Below are 18,260 nucleotides of genomic sequence, written 5' to 3' on the forward strand. Positions count from 1 at the left end.
AAATGTTTAATGGCTTTTCCTACCACAAGGAAAATGATACCATGTCATACAATCTAGGGCTCAACATACCTCTTACACTACAACAAAAACTCACAGAAATGTACCCGTATACATGGAGCTCCACAGGGATAACCTATCTAGGAATAACATTAACACCAACAGTTGAAGAACTATTCAGGGCAAATTATTCCCCATTCCTGGACAGGCTAGGTTCCAAGCTCCAAAACTTAGCGAAAGCAGAACTCTCCAGGTCGGATCAGCTGGCAGCCTTTAAGATGATGCTTCTCCCCCAATTCCTGTACTTGTTCAGAACACTTCCTATTCCTGTACCTAACACTTTTTTCAATAAAGCTCAATCAATAATCAACTGCTATATATGGCAAGACAGGAAGGTGAGGTGCGCATTTGCTAGACTAACCACAACTAGGAAAGCGGGAGGAGTGGGATTCGCAATAACTAAGGACTACTACAATGCATCAATCTTAACTTAACTAAAGACATAGTTCCCGCAAAATACCAGCACTAGATGGGAAGAACTTGAAAAGATCCAAACGCAGGGAAATAACCAATATCACTTCCTTCTTGCTAGCCAATACAGCTCTCCACGAACCAAGACACTGTCCCCTACTATAAGAGCCTCCCTTCAGGCTTGGAGAACCTTCTTAAACACCTCCTTTCAAGACTCCACACCTTCTTCATTTCCTCTCCTATGCTTACCTACCATCATACCTGATATAACTATAATGGAATAAGTGGAAAAAGGGATAAAGAGACTAGAGAACATAATGATAGGCCCAGCTCCAAAAACCTTTAGATCCCTACAGATAGAATATGACATTCCTAACTCAGAATATTACACCTACATACAGATAACACATTTTATCCATTCCAACTTAAACATCACCATAACACTATCTTGGCGAGTAGTTCAATACTACAGTACACCTAACACCAGGATTAAAGGGATATCATTGTTCTACAATCTGCTTAATAACAAAGACATATTTAAAAAAACATCCCACATACATGCATGGGAGAAAGACCTAAGAACTAATTACTCCTCTGAACAGTGGCAAGAGGCGCTCCGCATCACATACGCAGCAACCAAAAGTGTGAACTTATGGGATCTAAAACAAAATTTTTTGCTGAAATGGTATCCAACACCCTATAGGATAGTGAAATCTTCTCCACAAACCCCACATACATGCTGGAGGAACTGTGGAGCTGTAGGTACACTATATCATATACTCTGGTCCTGCCCAGCTATCGCTACTTTCTGGACGGGGGTATTTTGATTACTTACAAAATTGCTGAGCATAAAAATTCCCCTGTCACCAGGCCTCGCACTTTTGTCACTAAATATAGAATCACTACCATCATACATCAGAAACATAGCCGTCCACATCCTTTTGAGCACAAGACTAGTGTTGGTGCATCATTGGAGAGGTCAACTAGCCCCACCAATCCAGGAAGTTATAATGACAACCAACACTCATGCTGCGTATGAGATGATGTTCACCTCTGCACAAAATAGACACCAAAAAACTAACTATCTGTGGAAAAGATGGGTAGAATGGTGTGAAATAACATTGAGGAAATATAAATGATTCTTTATATAGAACCACAATAAAGATAAATACTCTGACTGTATAGCAATTTTTAAAACGGTTACTCATTTAAGGTGTTTTTTTCTTCTTCTTTTCATTTATTTGCCTTCATCTTTATTATTCTTCCTCTACTTCTTAAATATAACTCAGTCCTGGTTGTCGGTACTAGGACTGACTAAGGACATGCATAGACAACATGAATAGACCAGTAATGGTCACATGTGACATTAACGCTGAATATTTAGTTCGATACCTATGCCATTACCTATGAAGCTAACCAAATCTAAATGTCTTAGATGTCCTCCTTGTTTTTTCTTCTGTATTGACAATTTGTCGAAAACTAATAAAGAGATATTGAAATTAAAAAGCCTTCCGAACCCTGAAGTTTAATCACAGACCCCTAGGAACTAGCATGTGATCCCACTTCATTTGTTTGGTACCAGGAAGAAAAATAAAGCTCCCAATGTGTCAGATGTATCTCAGTGCCAACTGCATAGAGCATAGTACAGCAGTGACCAGCACTCCTTTCCAGGGTCCCCCTGACAGCAGCACACAGATTGGCATAACTCACCCCACTTTAGCCAATCAGGAGTAGGAAACCCCTGCCAATAGGACTGCATGAGCCTCCCAATAACTCTGCCTTCTTTCCCATCATCAGTAGAATAGGTGGCTTGCTTCAGGTGGGATAGTGGAGTATGTAGTAAATAAGTAAATGCATTGTGTGGTGTCTTGAGGGGTATACAGGAATATTTAATTGATAGGAGAGGGAGCTAGAGGGACTTGTGACGTAAAGAAGGTCCTGCAGTAACTGAATGGTAGAGGGGGCTGCTATGATTGATAGTGGGAGGTACAGCTGCTACAGGAAGGGGTGGTGATACAGGTTGACAGATGGCTAGGTGGGGGTGCGGTGACAAGAAGGGAACACTGAAAAAGGAGAGAAGCACAATGACTGACTGATGGTGGTGGTGCTTTGGATAATGGGAGGATATGCTGTGGTTGGTGGTGGGGTGCTATAATTGATAGGGGGCGGTGCCGTAGCTAATCTTATATTCATGAAATCAGAAATAATTCCCTTCCTTATTAATCCCCATGTTCCAACAAATATGATAGATGTTAAAGTGGGGTTCCACCCAAATTTTGAACAATATCTGTATGTATTCTCTTCCTTGCCTAGATGCTGACATGCCGTTTAAAAAAATTTAAATCGCCGTAATTACCTTTAATTTTTCTATTCTTCTTTGCACTTCCTGGTTCTCCTCCCATGGGAGTAGGCATGTTTCTAGCCTCTCCCAGACTCCTGGGAGCTAGTCTCAGGCTTCCCAGGATGCCACTGAGCATGTGCGGGAATGAGCGGTGAATGCTGGGAGCACAGCATTCACCACATCCAGGAAATAAATACTTGTGGGCTTCAAATGCCCACAATGAAGATGGAAACTGCCTGCAGTGAATAATATAAGTTATTCTTTCCGACGAAATCTGACACAGGCGGACATATTACACACAGAATGTGAGTATGTAATGCTGAGAAGAAAAGTTTGTGAATGAACTCAAAAAAAAAAAAACGATAGATAGGTGGACCCCCGCTTTAAGTATGACATTTACATTTACAGTATAAACATCAAACACTTGTGTAGGCAAGCACAATGTTATTCAGACTTTTAACAACCACACATTATGTTTCACACAAATAATTGTTAAAATGTATTAATAGCAAAAAAAAAAAAATTTGTGTGGCCCTCGGGACCTGTTGGGGGCTGTACTTAAGTTCCAAAAGAATTATTAAGTTGAACAACTCTGCCACAAACCATACTATAGGTCATAGAAATTTGCAGATCTATCAAAAAATCAGTGATGTAACAAACATACCTGGGTTTGGTTCAGAGCAAATTTAGTGAACATGACTAAACTTCAGCTGCCAAATCCAAACCCAAGTCCATTGAAATCAATGGGAACTGAATGTTAAAAAACAAAAACAAATTGCCATTTTCTAGGATAAAATGCTGGGGATTGTCAAACAAATGGCATGGGGCTGGTCAATTTCCTGAGAGATACCAAAGCAAAAAAAAAAAAAAATACATATATATATATATATATATATATACCCAACCATAAAACAGTTTCATATCTGGCACATGCCGGAAATGTAACACTCCCATTGGTTGTGCTCTCAATCAAATTGTCAAACCATCCAATGGCTGGTTTCATAACTAATCACATGTGCAGCATGATGGCATTTGTAGATTAAACAGAGGTAAATGGCGGCTTCCTTGGCTGAAAAGGATAGGGGTGTTTACTTACACTTTAATAGCTTACATGATGTTCAGATCAACTTCCATGTCACTGATTATTAAACATTTTATTATTTTTTGCCTTTTGACATGTTATGGTGATAATTGTTATACACTAGTTTATGGTAGCAAAGCTGGCTACAGGCTGGTAGAAGGTATTACACAATAAGAACAATGTTTGTAGATTGACATCTTAAAATGTGTACTCACCAAAGTATGCTATAGCTTCCTTTTAAGAGAAGGGTAGATTGCTGAAGAAAAAAAGTTAATATTGATTTATATCAGCCTTTCTAAACCTGAGCTCTCCAGAGATTGCCAGGGGTTGCTTGAGCAGTGGCAGATTGATATACTGCTTATTAGTGCCTACATAATTTTGGGCTGACATCTTTACAGAGCCATTGGAATGGGTCCAGTTTAGTTTCTCCTCTCATCTCTCAGGTAAGTAACCACTGACACCAATTATCCTTTAATAAGTGCAGCAAAACAATAATTATGATGCCAAGCAATCATTACATAAATAAATACTCTAATGCGATATTGAATTAACCCATGCATCAAAATTGTGAAAATCAATTGTCAGTAATACTTAGTCCATAGCTTACTACACTACTGCAAACTCTTCCCACCTTTCCTCAGATATAGGACACAAGATGGATGGGCCGTCTGATTCCAAGTGCTCTCATAAAATATAATTCACACGGAACAGAAAGGTAGAAAACATAGTGCTCTCTATTTCCAAAAATGTATTTATTAAAACCCCAAGCCAATACAGGACACTTGTAAAAAAAAAAAACACAATGCACTGTGTAATACTGCATCCTCAACCTGCTCACTGCTCCACACTAAGATGGCGGTGGTGTAACGTCACAGGCTTCTTCACATTGAGCTTCTTTAGCAGGCCTACTGAAGAAGCCAAATCAGAGGATGCAACATGTCTAGGTGGGAGGAGGCAAGCCTGTGATGTCATGCCTCTGCCATCTCAGTGTAGAGTGGTGAGCAGGTTGAGGATGTGGTGAGCAGGTTGAGAATGCAGCATTACAAAGAGCATTGTGTTTTTAGTTTTGTAAATATTCTGTATTGGGGGAGTTAATAAATACATTTTTGGAAATAGAGCTATGTTTTTTGCCTTTATGTTCCATGTGAATTTTATTTGATGATACATGAGAGCACTTGGAATCGGAAAGGTCCATCCATCTTGTATCCTGTATCTGTGGAGAGGTGTGGAGAGTTTGCTCCATGATTAAAGTCGCTTGGATGGCACAGATGAGCATAATTTTGAATTATTTAAAGTGAACAGGGTTTGATAGAGAGGCAACAAGTCACTGGAAGAAGTGAAGATAGATGGCCACTGATTGCACTAGGGTGCCGGACTGTGTACATGTATATATCTTTTTTATCTTTTCTTTTTTTTTTATACGCACAGTGTTGAATTGTATATACTGTGTGTGTATATATATATATATATATATATATATATATATATATATATATATATATATACATTTATGAACTCAATATAACTGAAAATTGATTTTCACAATTGTGATGCATAAATTCATCTAATGTCTCATTAGAATATGTATTTATGTATTGATTGATTGGTTGCACTGCACTTATTATTGTTATTTAATTTAAAGGGAGGGTGTTGTGAAGTCTCTATTTAGTGTTAAATCTTGCAGCAACATTTATACACATTTATTTATTAATTTATTTGATTTTTGCAGAACCGTGCTGATTGAGATGTACTCAATTGTATAGGGGAATAGTCTTCCCTTTCATCAACAAAGTAATGGACATTCTTCCTACTGACTATTTACTTTAGGTAGGGCATGCCTTATGCTGACCACCAATGTTGGGTAGCCTTTCCCCACTCACAATTAATGTATAGGGCACATTTATTTTCTATTTGTAATGAAAATGTGTTTCAAATTTAGATGTCAAATACTGTAGGTATGCCACATTTTTTATTATTTAATTTATTTTTTTATATCTATAGTTTACTGATCATTCTAATGTAATTTTTATCAGGGGTTTTCTAAAACTTAAAAATGATTTTAAGGTTTCCCCCAGGCTAAAATTTGAGAATGGTTGGTGTTTGTGATGGTAGTTATATTCTTCACATCCGTACAGGCAGGGCTTTTTTTTCTCAGAGAAAAGGTGCAGGAACTCAACCATGCCCGCCACACACACATACCTGCCAAATGGCATCAAATAGTAGCTCCTCCCTCTGCATACAACCCCTCTCTCCACTGCCCTCATCTTCTCCCCCTCCTTAAAAACTGCACCATCTGTCATATGTCTTACCTTTGTTGCAATATTAAGCTGAAGCACCTCTCCGGCTGTAGTACCTCCCAGCATACTATACAATACTGCAGTCATTTGCAAGGGAGATCATGCAGTAGGAGCATCAACAACTGGTCACCAGGGAAAAACTGGAGACCACAGAGGGTGCAGCCTACCACACACCCTCTCCTGCCCATGACTGCACTGAACCCTGGGCACCTGTTCTGTATCTCCCTTGTCCCTGTCTGGCACTCAGTGGGATCTGCGCAGGAGATCTGACCTGTGGGAGCTACTGGGAGATAAGCTATCACTTGTAAACCCAGAAGCTGGAGTTCAATGTTACCAAGTGATAGTGGTGAGCGGGGAGCAGAAGACCTGAGCCGGAGGTGGTGGAACTGAGTTCCCCCTAGTTCCTGCTGAAAAAAAGCCCTGCGTACAGGTATTTGGTGATGAGTCTTTAGCCTGTGCACCTACTGCTCTTGTTTCTCACACAGTATTTTTCTCTGATTCTTCATTCACTTAAAATATCACACTATTGCACCTAAAAGGAAAAATGGCACTCAAATGTAAGCAAGGTGAAAACAGTCCTGGATTTCTTATGAATCTAAAAAGATGCATTCTGTGGGTAACTATTAGTGGCCCTGATATTAAATCTTGCTTCTTGAGTTTTTAAGCAAATAGCATTTTTAGCCATTTGAAGACATTGGCTGTGAAGAAAGCAAATTCACACTAATGATGTCAGCTCTGGGTAACCTTTGTAGCCTGAGTTCTGTCAATTGTATTGATGCCTGCAGTGTAATACTGATCATGACTAGAAATATGTAAGCTGCCATTCTTGACGTCCCTCTCTGACTTTTCTAGTTGCCTGATATCTCTGATTGCAAAATTGAAGCTAAACCATTCGCTTACTAATTCTGCTACATAAACGACCACTGTCCATTTTAGGTTTTCTACAAAGATTGTTTACAGGGCTCAAGGTTGTAGCGGTCCTTATCTTTTGCCAAGTAGAGAGATGATATGTAGGGATTCATTTTAGAAGATCAATGTACCAATTTACCTAAAGTAACGAAACATAACTTTTAGTAATGTGACTTACATTAGATTGTTGTGTGCAGGGTTTGTACTGTGTCAGGTATATACCTATACCTATATAATGTTATATACATTTATATATTTTTCTAAATACAAATTGTTAAATATAACTTTGGTAAATTTTATTTTAGGTGCTCTAGTTTGTTTAAGCTTGTCAAAGGCTTTAAGAAAGGCCTGGATACTTTCCTAAATGTACATAATATAACTGGGTACTAACATTTATAGGTAAAGTTGATCCAGGGAAAATCCGACTGCCTCTTGGGGGATCAGGAAGGAATTTTTTCCCTGCTGTAGCAAATTGGAGCATGCTCTGCTGGGTATAAAATTGGGTATATCGGATTGTACAATATTTTTTATTTTATTTATTTATTATTTTTAAGGTTGAACTGGATGGACTTGTGTCTTTTTTCAACCTGACTAACTATGTAACTACAAAGGGTAATAATGAAATACTCCTTTGTATATTTTTATGTGTTGCTTATTTTTAAATATACTTTAGAAACAAAATGCATATAGATATAATGCTACTACTTAAGCAACCTCTATTTAACATGAACAATTATCCAATCACATGCAAGACAAAATTCTATTTTTTTTGTATTTCCCTACAGATGCTTGGTTATTTAAATGTGCTTACCTTATTCACGAAGCTAAGTGTATATTCAATTTTCTAACTAAATATTTTTAGCTCCTGGGATGGACCCACTCTGTGTACAGGCTAAACAACCACAGATGGGCCTTCTGAAATTGAGGGGCCTAGTTACACTTGATGGTGGATTGGCTGAGTGCTAGTACACACTTCTGCTGCCAAATACACCTGGATACTTTTACTATAAGTTAGGTGAGAAGTGAAACAAATTCTTCAAGATTCCTTAATCGTTCCTTTTAATTGAATGGGAGGGCCCAAAAAGAATTTTCATGCAGGGGCCCTTTGCTCAGTATGTTCATCACTGTCTACTGCTTTAGTAAATACAGTAAAGGCCATTATGTTTACAGTATACATTCATACATATTTAAAATGCATAGAATGAACAATATACAACTCAGTATAAAGCTACTATAACCAAAAAGTAAAATAATGTAGAAAGGAAAATTTAAAAGACAATATTACCCGGAGCATTTTTATGTTAAAAATTAATACAAAAATATATAAAACAACATTATTACACTGGTATACGAAGCAGTAAACTGTAAGATAAGACTGGCGTTCATTTGGTACCAGAATTAGAAAAAATACATGAGTAAATGCCTCAGTGCTTTCAGCCTGATTACTAGCAATATGACAGCAGCTGATCTGAATTATGACTTTACTTAATTTATGCCTGAAAGTCCATGCTTTATGTCTTCTAATACAAAGCAGAAGCTTATTTTTATGTAGCATAAACATGCATTTTAGAGAGATGAGCCGAATGATTTATTATATTATTCAGAGAAAGTTTAAGGAAGTCATCAGTTGCTCTATCATTAGGGAGATTTTTTTTAGAGAGTACTATAAATCCACATGAAATCTCATTTCATTAAAGGTTTTTAGAAGTCTTTTATTTTCTAGTGTGATTAATCGTGCAAACAATCCAGTACTGTCAAAAAACAAATGCATTAATGCATTTACAGCTACAAATAATAAGGTGGCTAGATGTGAATTGCAAAAACAGAGGGGGCTGCATTTTAAACAATGTTCACTTCATTTTTTACTTTAGTGACATATGTAACTGTTGTGAGCCGTTTGTGATACTGTGCAGAATAGTCACTGCAAGTTAACTACTTATATCAAGTTAACTACTTATATCAAGTATACAATTTAGGCAGTCTATGAAAGGCAACTATTGATAGTAGGCAAGGTCCTTTTACAGGGGTGGTGACCAATCAGGAGTTAGATTGGGAAAATGAAACCAAAGATCTGGTTTTCTCTTGCACAGGTGCATATATGGAGAGGAGGTGAGAAATGCCACCTTGCTTGAGTGCAAGAACTGAGTAGGTTTCAGCAGGTACGCTCATATAGGAGTGATGTATCTGCTGGTAATGAGATGAGCAAGAGGAAAGACAGATAAGTTAATAAGTAAATAACAGGATCTACACTTTATAATATTAGGGCATTAGAGATGAAACTCTATCCTATATCTTTTAATAAAAAATGGTGCAAACAAAATATTTATATTAAAAAAGTATTACAAAAAATAGACAATAGGCAACAGTTAGATAAATGGGAATATGAATGAAGAGTACTTATCAATATTTCACCTGGTTTGTTGCTTAAGAATCCAATTCTAAGTGGCATAAGTCTTATCTGGTGTGTCAGAGTCATCGGCCCTCAGAGTCAACGCACCTATGTGTGTTATTTTCATGGACAATGGTGAGCTGTCAAGCCTTCCAGAGGGCTTCACTGAGTTCTCCCTCTCCCAAAACCCCCATCAAAGAGCTAAGGAGTACTAAAATATTTGATTAAACTTTATTAATCACTCCTTAAGACCCCTTTCACACCAAGGTTGCCCGTACGTTAGCGGTGCTTTACTACTGTTTTGTTTTGTAAAATCACCATGTTGCAGAGCATTCAAAGTGCTTTTCAGGTGCTTCGGAAGCGCTTCTTATTCATTTCAATGGGCAGGACAGACTGGGAGCTCCCAAACCACCCCAAAGAAATGAATGGGTGGTGGTTTTCAGGCACTTTACAAGTGCTATTTCTAGCTCTAAAAGTCCTGAAAACCACCTCAGTGTGAAAGGGGTCCTAAGGAAATCCTTTAGATTTATATCAATATTTCTGAATGAGCATATTTTATGGTTAGGCAACTAACATAATATTACACAGAATTGGTCACAATTTAATAGAAACTAATCATGAGTTATATCATATGTGCACATTTTAGATGTAAGGGTTAGTACAGTATATGTGATTAGATTCTTGCATTCTTGGGGTTATCATGTCATTTACCACCTGTGCTAGAGGTTTTATTGGAAGCCAAGTACCAGGTATGGATTTAATTATCTGCACCTGGATCATGTCAAAAAAGCTGTACACTGAAATGCTTTAATGACTAGTTTTATGGTATCTATATAAGTGCTGATACTGGTGAGTTGATTACAGCAAAAAGGTCTTAATGGTCATGTTTAAAAAAATATTTGAAGCTTAATGGAAGGTCTCTGTTTGTGTAGTTACTTTTATTTATTTTGGCTAGTTGTAAAGAAATCTAGAATATCTGTTAAGTGAATGAGACATACAAGACTTTAAGATGGATATAGTGTCACAGAGCTGTGAAATCTCAGTACAACACCCCATTCACCACTCAGTTTTGGAGACCTTAAACTCACTATCATCACAGTCTAGTCCTGCAAGATGGCATCAAAGAACAAGAAGGAAAAACCAACACTAACAATTAAAGAACATAAGCAACTATGTTTCAAAAAATGTGGAACTGGATGGGACTTTAATTGTGCCTCTGAGAAGTGTAAACAATTAGAATGCAATAATAGAATTTTGAAAAAATAAACAATTTTATTAACTATAAAAACAGTTGAAAATACATTACAGTCTGTACAATTAAGTTTGAATTCAGGATGTCCAGATCCCCAACAATTAACAGAGGTGTGGCCTATGCATTTCACAGATAGTGCTGCTTCATCAGGGCCTTGAAGATAGCACAGTGTTGCGTCGTGTGAATTCTACAGATGAAACATTAATTAGTACTGCATAAATTATGTAATTACGTAAATAAAAAATTAAATACATGATGTATACAAATATTAATACATAGATTTTTACATAGGTGTATGTTAATGACATATCTTTATGGGTATATATTAGTAACATCTAGATGTTTATAAAACATTGAGCATGCAAATACAGTTACATTTTAAGCCTTTTGGGAGTATAGCGATGCTTCTCATAAGGAGAGCTAGGACAAAGAGGGTCAATTACATGCTGTTGGTTGTCTAGATATATGACATTAGAGTATGGAAATATATAAAGAGAAATATATATAAAAGTCATAATGTTGCATGAACGTGTATTTCTCACGTGTATTTCTCACTCACCGGAAGACTGTAATCAGAGGTCACCAGCTCGGCGGAACAATGTGAGTCTTGGGAGCTCCACCCCACCTCAACTGAGGAGAATGGGTGGGTCCCTATGTATGCAGATAATAAAGTATGGTAAGCCACAGCTAGCTGGACATTTAATCCAAACAGGCAAAAACATTAGCTTGTTGGGGAAGGCTCTTTAAACATGTATACAGACATGTGTTCGGACCAATGACCATAAATATCCTTTAATTTTTATAAGGACATTATTCCTATTGTTTCTCTCACCTTTGGAGGGGTTCTTATAGTATATCTCATATTATATTATTTTCATCAAGTTTTTCTTTCCCTCTTTACTTCTTGTTCCCCTCCTTTTCATAGTCCTCCCCTCCCCTTTGCACTTTCCCCCTCTCTCTTCACCCCTCTTCCCCTTCCTCTCTCCCCCCCTTCTCTCTCCTTTCCTTCTCCTTCCCTCCTTCTTTCTCTCTTCCCTTCCTTCCCAGTGCTTCCCCTCCCCCCTAACCTTTCCCTCTCTGCTTTGCCCTTTGCATCTCCCCTCCTTTTCCTTCCCTTTTTTCCTTTCCCCTTCCCCCCTTTTTTCCCCTATTCCCATTCTTTTCCAACCCCCCTTCCCCCCCCATTTCCATCTCCCCCTCCCCTTTTCCCTCTTCCCACCCCTATCCACATTTATTTTGTTCTTTCCTCTTCTTTGTTTTTGCTACTTTGGCTATTTTCCATCTCTTAGAGGCCCCTATTTAACCACCTGGCTTACCATACTTTATTATCTGCATACATAGGGACCCACCCATTCTCCTCAGTTGAGGTGGGGTGGAGCATTACCATTGGGCTCCCAGGACCCACATTGTTCCACCGAGCTGGTGACCTCTGATTACAGTCTTCCGGTGAGTGAGAAATACACGTTCATGAAACATTATGACTTTTATATATATTTCTCTTTATATATTTCCATACTCTAATGTCATATATCTAGACAACCAACAGCATGTAATTGACCCTCTTTGTCCTAGCTCTCCGTATGAGAAGCATCGCTATACTCACAAATGCTTAAAATGTAACTGTATTTGCATGCTCAATGTTTTATAAACATCTAGATCTTACTAATATATACCCATAATGATATGTAATTAACATACACCTATGTAAAAATCTATGTATTAATATTTGTATACATCATGTATTTAATTTTTTATTTACGTAATTACATAATTTATGTAGTACTAATTAATGTCTTATCTGTAGAATTCACACGATGCAACACTGTGCTATCTTCAAGGCCCTGACGAAGCGGCACTGTCTGCGAAATGCATAGGCCACATTGTTGGGGATCTGCACACCCTGAATTCAAACTTAATCATACAGACTGTAATGTATTTTCAACAGTTTTTATAGTTCATAAAATTGTTTATTTTTTCATAATTCTATTATTGCATTCTATTTGTTTACACTTCTCAGAGGCAAAATTAAAGTCCCATCCAGTTCCACATTTGCTTATCTTCACAGGATGGTGCCTCTGTAGAAGTAGAAGTATTCCGCATTCACCCCCCCCCCACACATAATTAAAGAACATAAACTGCTGGTGGCAACAAAATTTGGGACCTCCGCACTGCAAGGAGAGAACTCCAACTCCTTTTCTTTCCATATATTTGCAAACTACAGCCAATAATTTTGCAACCTATACCCACATTCAGATGATCTTCAAAATGTTACAGCGGAAACAAGTGCAGATATGTTTATAGCAAAATTGGCATTCAAGTTCAACTGCATTTATACACACTGGGCCTAAAAAAATCTTTTGCAGTTAGAAATCCAGCCCGATTCACAGAAACAAAAACCTTCATAGTTTTAGTACTTATCAGCACATTACAAAATACAGAGAGTGTAGAAAATGCACACACATAAAAATTTGTCAAGACACACTACCTGCATTGTACACACGTTTTTGTTTAATAGTGCACAAATTAAATATTAATTAATTATATATATTTTTTTAAATAGAAAATTGCAGAGCAGTCTGTTTCTACAGTGAGCAGTGAGGCATTAGCCAAAACATGTAAAAATACTGTTTTATAGTGTTCTTGACAAGAATATTCTACCACAGTTCGGTATGTCTTCATTGATCAGCATACTAAGCCAATGTAGCTTTTTATAAATTCAACCATAAGGATCATCTGTTAACTGTTAAGTTATCTGAATGATGTTTTCATTGGTCAGACACAGTCCTGTAGCTACAAATATTGTAAAATGTCTCTTAAATCCTGGTTTAACTGATTTGACTTGACAATGTGCCACATGATATAATATGATGAATGTAAATAAAAAAGATAAGAATATTGTATATCTAATAGAACATGGAGGATCTATACAGTGTATAATAGGTCACAATTTATACTGTGGTTATGAAAAGAATAATTTAAAGGATAACTCCACTTTTGTGGGGAAAAAATGCAAAAAAAATGCTACACAAGTCATATTGTATTTGAATGTTATTAAAAATTATCTCATGTATGATTGGCTTTCTGCACTAAGATACAAGTCAGATTTTAGCAGGATGCAAGCCCTGTCACTTTCGTCATTAGAGCCCTGCAGGTGCAGCAGCTGATTGAAAATGATAAAATTACTCCCATACAGATTCACTCAGCACATGAACAAAGACAAACAGACAGCTATTTCTTCAGAACATCAAAAGGTAGGAATCTGCAAAAAAGACTGTTAAAATTCCAGCAAAGTACATAGTTGACCCAGAGGGGAATATTTTTTTTCCTCAACAAAGTGGAGTTACTCTTTAAATATATATATTTTTTGTTTAAGAAGATAAAGCTAGAATTGCCACTTTACCTTGTCTGGCGGCCCTAAGCACTTCTTCTTGTTCTTTTGACAGTCCATCTGGAAAACATAGAAAGGACATAAGCCCATTTATCCCTGGTTGTAAATCATACAGCATTGGATAGCAAGACTTTTATGATCAGATTATAAACCTTCTTACAATGACAACACTATAAGGTATAGAGAATGGCCAACATGTGTACATATATTGGTTTAATAGAGTAATTCTTTTCTCACCATGTTCAGATGCAGGCTTATTTATTTGCTTATCCCAGAATTCAGCTTTAAGAATGACTTCCACAACTGGCAGATAGCCTCTGGAATCTGGTGCCCAAATAAAGCGAATGCAGCCAGTCAACAAATGAGTCAGTGTACCTTAAATCTGTGCATGTGACATTTGCCCACAGTGCTTTTGAGTATAAATAGAATGCGTGTGCAAGAACCAAAGCTACCACAGAACAGTGAATGGCCAATGACTGACAGCATACATCAGCAGAAGACTGATTGAGAGATGACAAATGAAGCTAGGCAGTGGGCAAGTTTTTGCAGACACATAAAACCTAAATTGTATTTCCACTTTTACAGTTACATTTGAGAAACACCACTCTACATGTATGTGTTCCTATTAACACAACATACTTAAAAAAATATATATATATTTTAATATTTCTCATCTTTTCTTGATGTTTGTTTGGGGTAGGCCTCAGGCAGATAGCAAGCTACTCTGAACAATTTGAAATGAGAGAAAACTCAATCTGTTCACACTGACAAAGAGGCTTTTTTTTCTGCTATGTGAATGAGAACATGTAACAAATATAAACTAGGTGTTATCCCAATTTAGTAGCAAGAATTAAAAACTTAAACCTTGGTTGACTTAGGTTTTACTTTTTTAACTAATTAACATTCATTGATTCAATACATTTTCCAAAGAGAAACAGGACTCATGATTAAGACTATCTTTCCAAAATCATCATGCAAATCAAACTGACATAACAATCAATTGAATTTTATATTATTTAAATGCATTTACCCAGTTCACATTTTTATAACATAAGTAATTATTATTCTGCTGAACCTAAAAAACTACAATTTAATTTTATTACATAAACATTCAGCAATCCCTAAAGAAGTCATGTGTCCATGACATAACATGTAGGGCATGTTTGGAGGCATACCGGAAGTGACGCAAGTGGATGTACAAGTCTCGTACACATGGATGTTATGCTATTTCCAAGTTATTGTAATTTGAGTGAAGTAAATCCTTTATATCAAATGATATCACACTATGGAAACTCTTTTCCACACTTTTGAATACCCTGGGCAAGGTTAAGAACTGACATAGAGAAGCATCATAGGGGAGAACCTACCCACCAAAAAGACCAGGAAGTTGGGAGAGAACAACTAGAGGGCCCCTAGTGGAAAGAGGGTATAGGAGTACCACCTTATTTGAAGGATTATTCCTATATGCCTTAATACAAGTACTAAGAAGGTGAGAGTTCAGCGAGCACAGTGGTGTCACAGCAGTTTTTTAGAGGAGACACAGAAGTTTATATACCTGACACAGAGGTAACGAGAGCTATAGTAGATGATACAAAAGACTGTTTTATAGACATATGAGCTGTATGATGGACTACCAATATTGGAGTATTTGAGAAACACACACGATTCTGTGTATTATCTACTTTAATTAACTTTGTTCTTTATCAAATATCACCTGTATGACTTGATTTGCATGTTATAATATCATTAGCACCTTATTATTAATTATTTGCTTGCATTAATCAAGCTCACTCGAGGAGCTTATCAATCTTTTATTGCTTGTTTTGCACAATATTTACAGCAATCTTTTGCACATGTTTAAGCAGCTTAGCGTCATTCATTATATACCTTATCCATTTTAAAGCTGTGGGAATGCTACCAGGTGCCTGCAGCTGCTTGTTCTCTTTGTTATAGCACTGTATTTATTAGGATTGATGGCGCGGGAGTACACCACATATATTAATTACATAAATATTACAATAATTTTTTTCTTTTACTTTTAAAGCTAAAGTTTAGGTATAATTTGTATTGCATAGCTACATTGGTCCAGCTTGAATGAATGTATGTATGTGCATCTCATAGTGATAGCTATGAAAGCTGCTATCACTGATCACTGTAGGGGTCACCACCACTAATCAGCAGTGATCTCCTGGGTCTTGTGCCACACACCCCCACCATTCAAAGGATGCCTTTTTTAATGACTTTAGGCTATTCTGTTAATGGACAAAGTGGAGAGGTGAGGTGGCAACATCGCAATCTCCACCTCATCCAATCAGAGAATTCTTTGTATTCTTTGGAAAAATAAGCTTTTCTGTGAATGGCGGCAGAGCCAAAAAAGCAATCTACTGTAGTTACTATGCAGAAGGGGAGCAGTTTGGCATAGGACCCACAAGATTATTATCTGCAAATATCAGTTGCCACTACAACAGCGATTTGCAGATTTCACCGTGATTGCTCAGGTATATGCTTGCAGAGATTAAAGTAAAGCTAGCCATAGATAGTTTGTTTTTTTCATTCAGCCAGCATGCTGAATGAAAAAACAAATAAATAAATAAATAAAATATTCCTCCATCCACCTCATTTGTGTGGATGGAGGAATCTGTTAGTACAGCCAGGAGATTGTATTGTGACAGCAACTCTCACTACTGTTAGAATATAGTGATCAGTGGCTGTTATCTGCAGCCATTGAATGAGAAAAGTTTTCCAACATTCTCCTTTGAGATAAAACCAATTGACTTCTGTCAAGCAGGAACAGCCACGCACTGATCAAAATTCATCTGGTCCCAGCTGAATCTGAATCAACTGAATTTTGAGCCATCTATGGCCAACTTAAATCTGCATAGTTCATAAATCATAATGTTGTTATTCTGTGACATTTTGTAGTAGAAAAATAATCACCTTTTAATATGGATTCAACAGAAATTGGTTTTCCTCCTTCTGTTTCTATAAAAAAATAAAAGTAAAAAATAAAAGTTTACTAAACGTTTGCTCTCATAAACCCTTTTCCCATGACTACATTCTTGATATGTCACAATATAAAACACAATAGTTGCTATATGTAATTTTAAGTTCCAGACCAGTGACTTTGAGCAGCCTAAGATAATGGCATCAGTATGCCGTGGGCAGGAGGAAGAATTTTTATCAGGAAGAACCATTTTCTCCCTCAGTGATCAGACCAAACCTTTGTAACTTTGTAGCAAATTACTAGATTAGAGGCTGCTGGGAGCTGTGTCAGTCATTTATAAATGCAACCAGGGACTACACAGGCACCAGGATTTACATGACTGTGTCATCTCTGAGCTGGCATCTAAATACAGAATGTAAATGGTGACCATGGATGGTGTCTGAACAAAGATGGTATCCTTCTGGAGAGAAAAGCTGATTAATGCATTGTCAGGGGGAATACTGTAGTTTGTATAAGAGGTAATGAAAAATCGGACAGTGTTACACTTACATATTGGCAAAGAAGGACTGGCTGCACACCAACTACAACGATCCAACGTGATTTTATTGATTCAACATGACTAACACATAACAGCCACCAAGACAAAGACCCAGGAGGTGGCGAGTTTCACACTGTCATTAGTGCTTCTTCAAAACCTTAAAGATGCATTAATGACAGTGTGAAACGCATCACCTCCTGGGTCATGTGTCTTTGTCTTGGTGGCTGTTATGTGTGACTCATGTTGGATCAATAAAATCATGTTGGATCGTTTTCGTTGGTGTTAAGCCATTTCTTCTTTTCCAATTGTCTTTGGTGGCGAGCCGTGGCTGGCACCCAGTACATCCGGATTACACTGATTTGCTCACCTGGAGCAGCGTTCCTTCTTCTTGAGCTATGTATTACTTACTATGCATGCACTACTAGGTCCATTCTAAGTGCATGCACTTCTAGATCCATTTTAACTTCTATCAGTTCACAGGCATTTACAATATTCTATACATTTAACAAACCTTTCAAATGAAAATTCTGCAAAGCAATATTTAACCAAATTGAATACAGTTGTTTGCCAGACACTGATAAATTTGTGAAATACTGTGTAGCAACTAAAATAATGAAAAAAACAAAAAAATGCAAACTGTTAATTATTACATT

At 37.1% G+C, this 18,260-nt stretch overlaps 1 protein-coding gene across 1 annotated transcript in view; it reads right to left on the reverse strand.

The window, feature by feature from the left end:
• Positions 1–18,260, reverse strand: part of LOC141141259 (uncharacterized) — a 1,017,917-nt gene that overhangs the window by 327,081 nt on the left and 672,576 nt on the right. The window contains exons 35-36 of the mRNA XM_073628940.1: positions 17,063–17,107; positions 14,138–14,185 (exon numbers count right to left, since the gene is read on the reverse strand). Of these exons, the coding sequence (XP_073485041.1) occupies positions 14,138–14,185; positions 17,063–17,107 (93 nt within the window). The remainder of the gene's footprint in view (positions 1–14,137; positions 14,186–17,062; positions 17,108–18,260) is intronic.

The sequence above is a fragment of the Aquarana catesbeiana genome, linkage group LG04 (genome assembly GCF_042186555.1).
Source record: "Aquarana catesbeiana isolate 2022-GZ linkage group LG04, ASM4218655v1, whole genome shotgun sequence".
Classification (NCBI taxonomy): domain Eukaryota; kingdom Metazoa; phylum Chordata; class Amphibia; order Anura; family Ranidae; genus Aquarana; species Aquarana catesbeiana.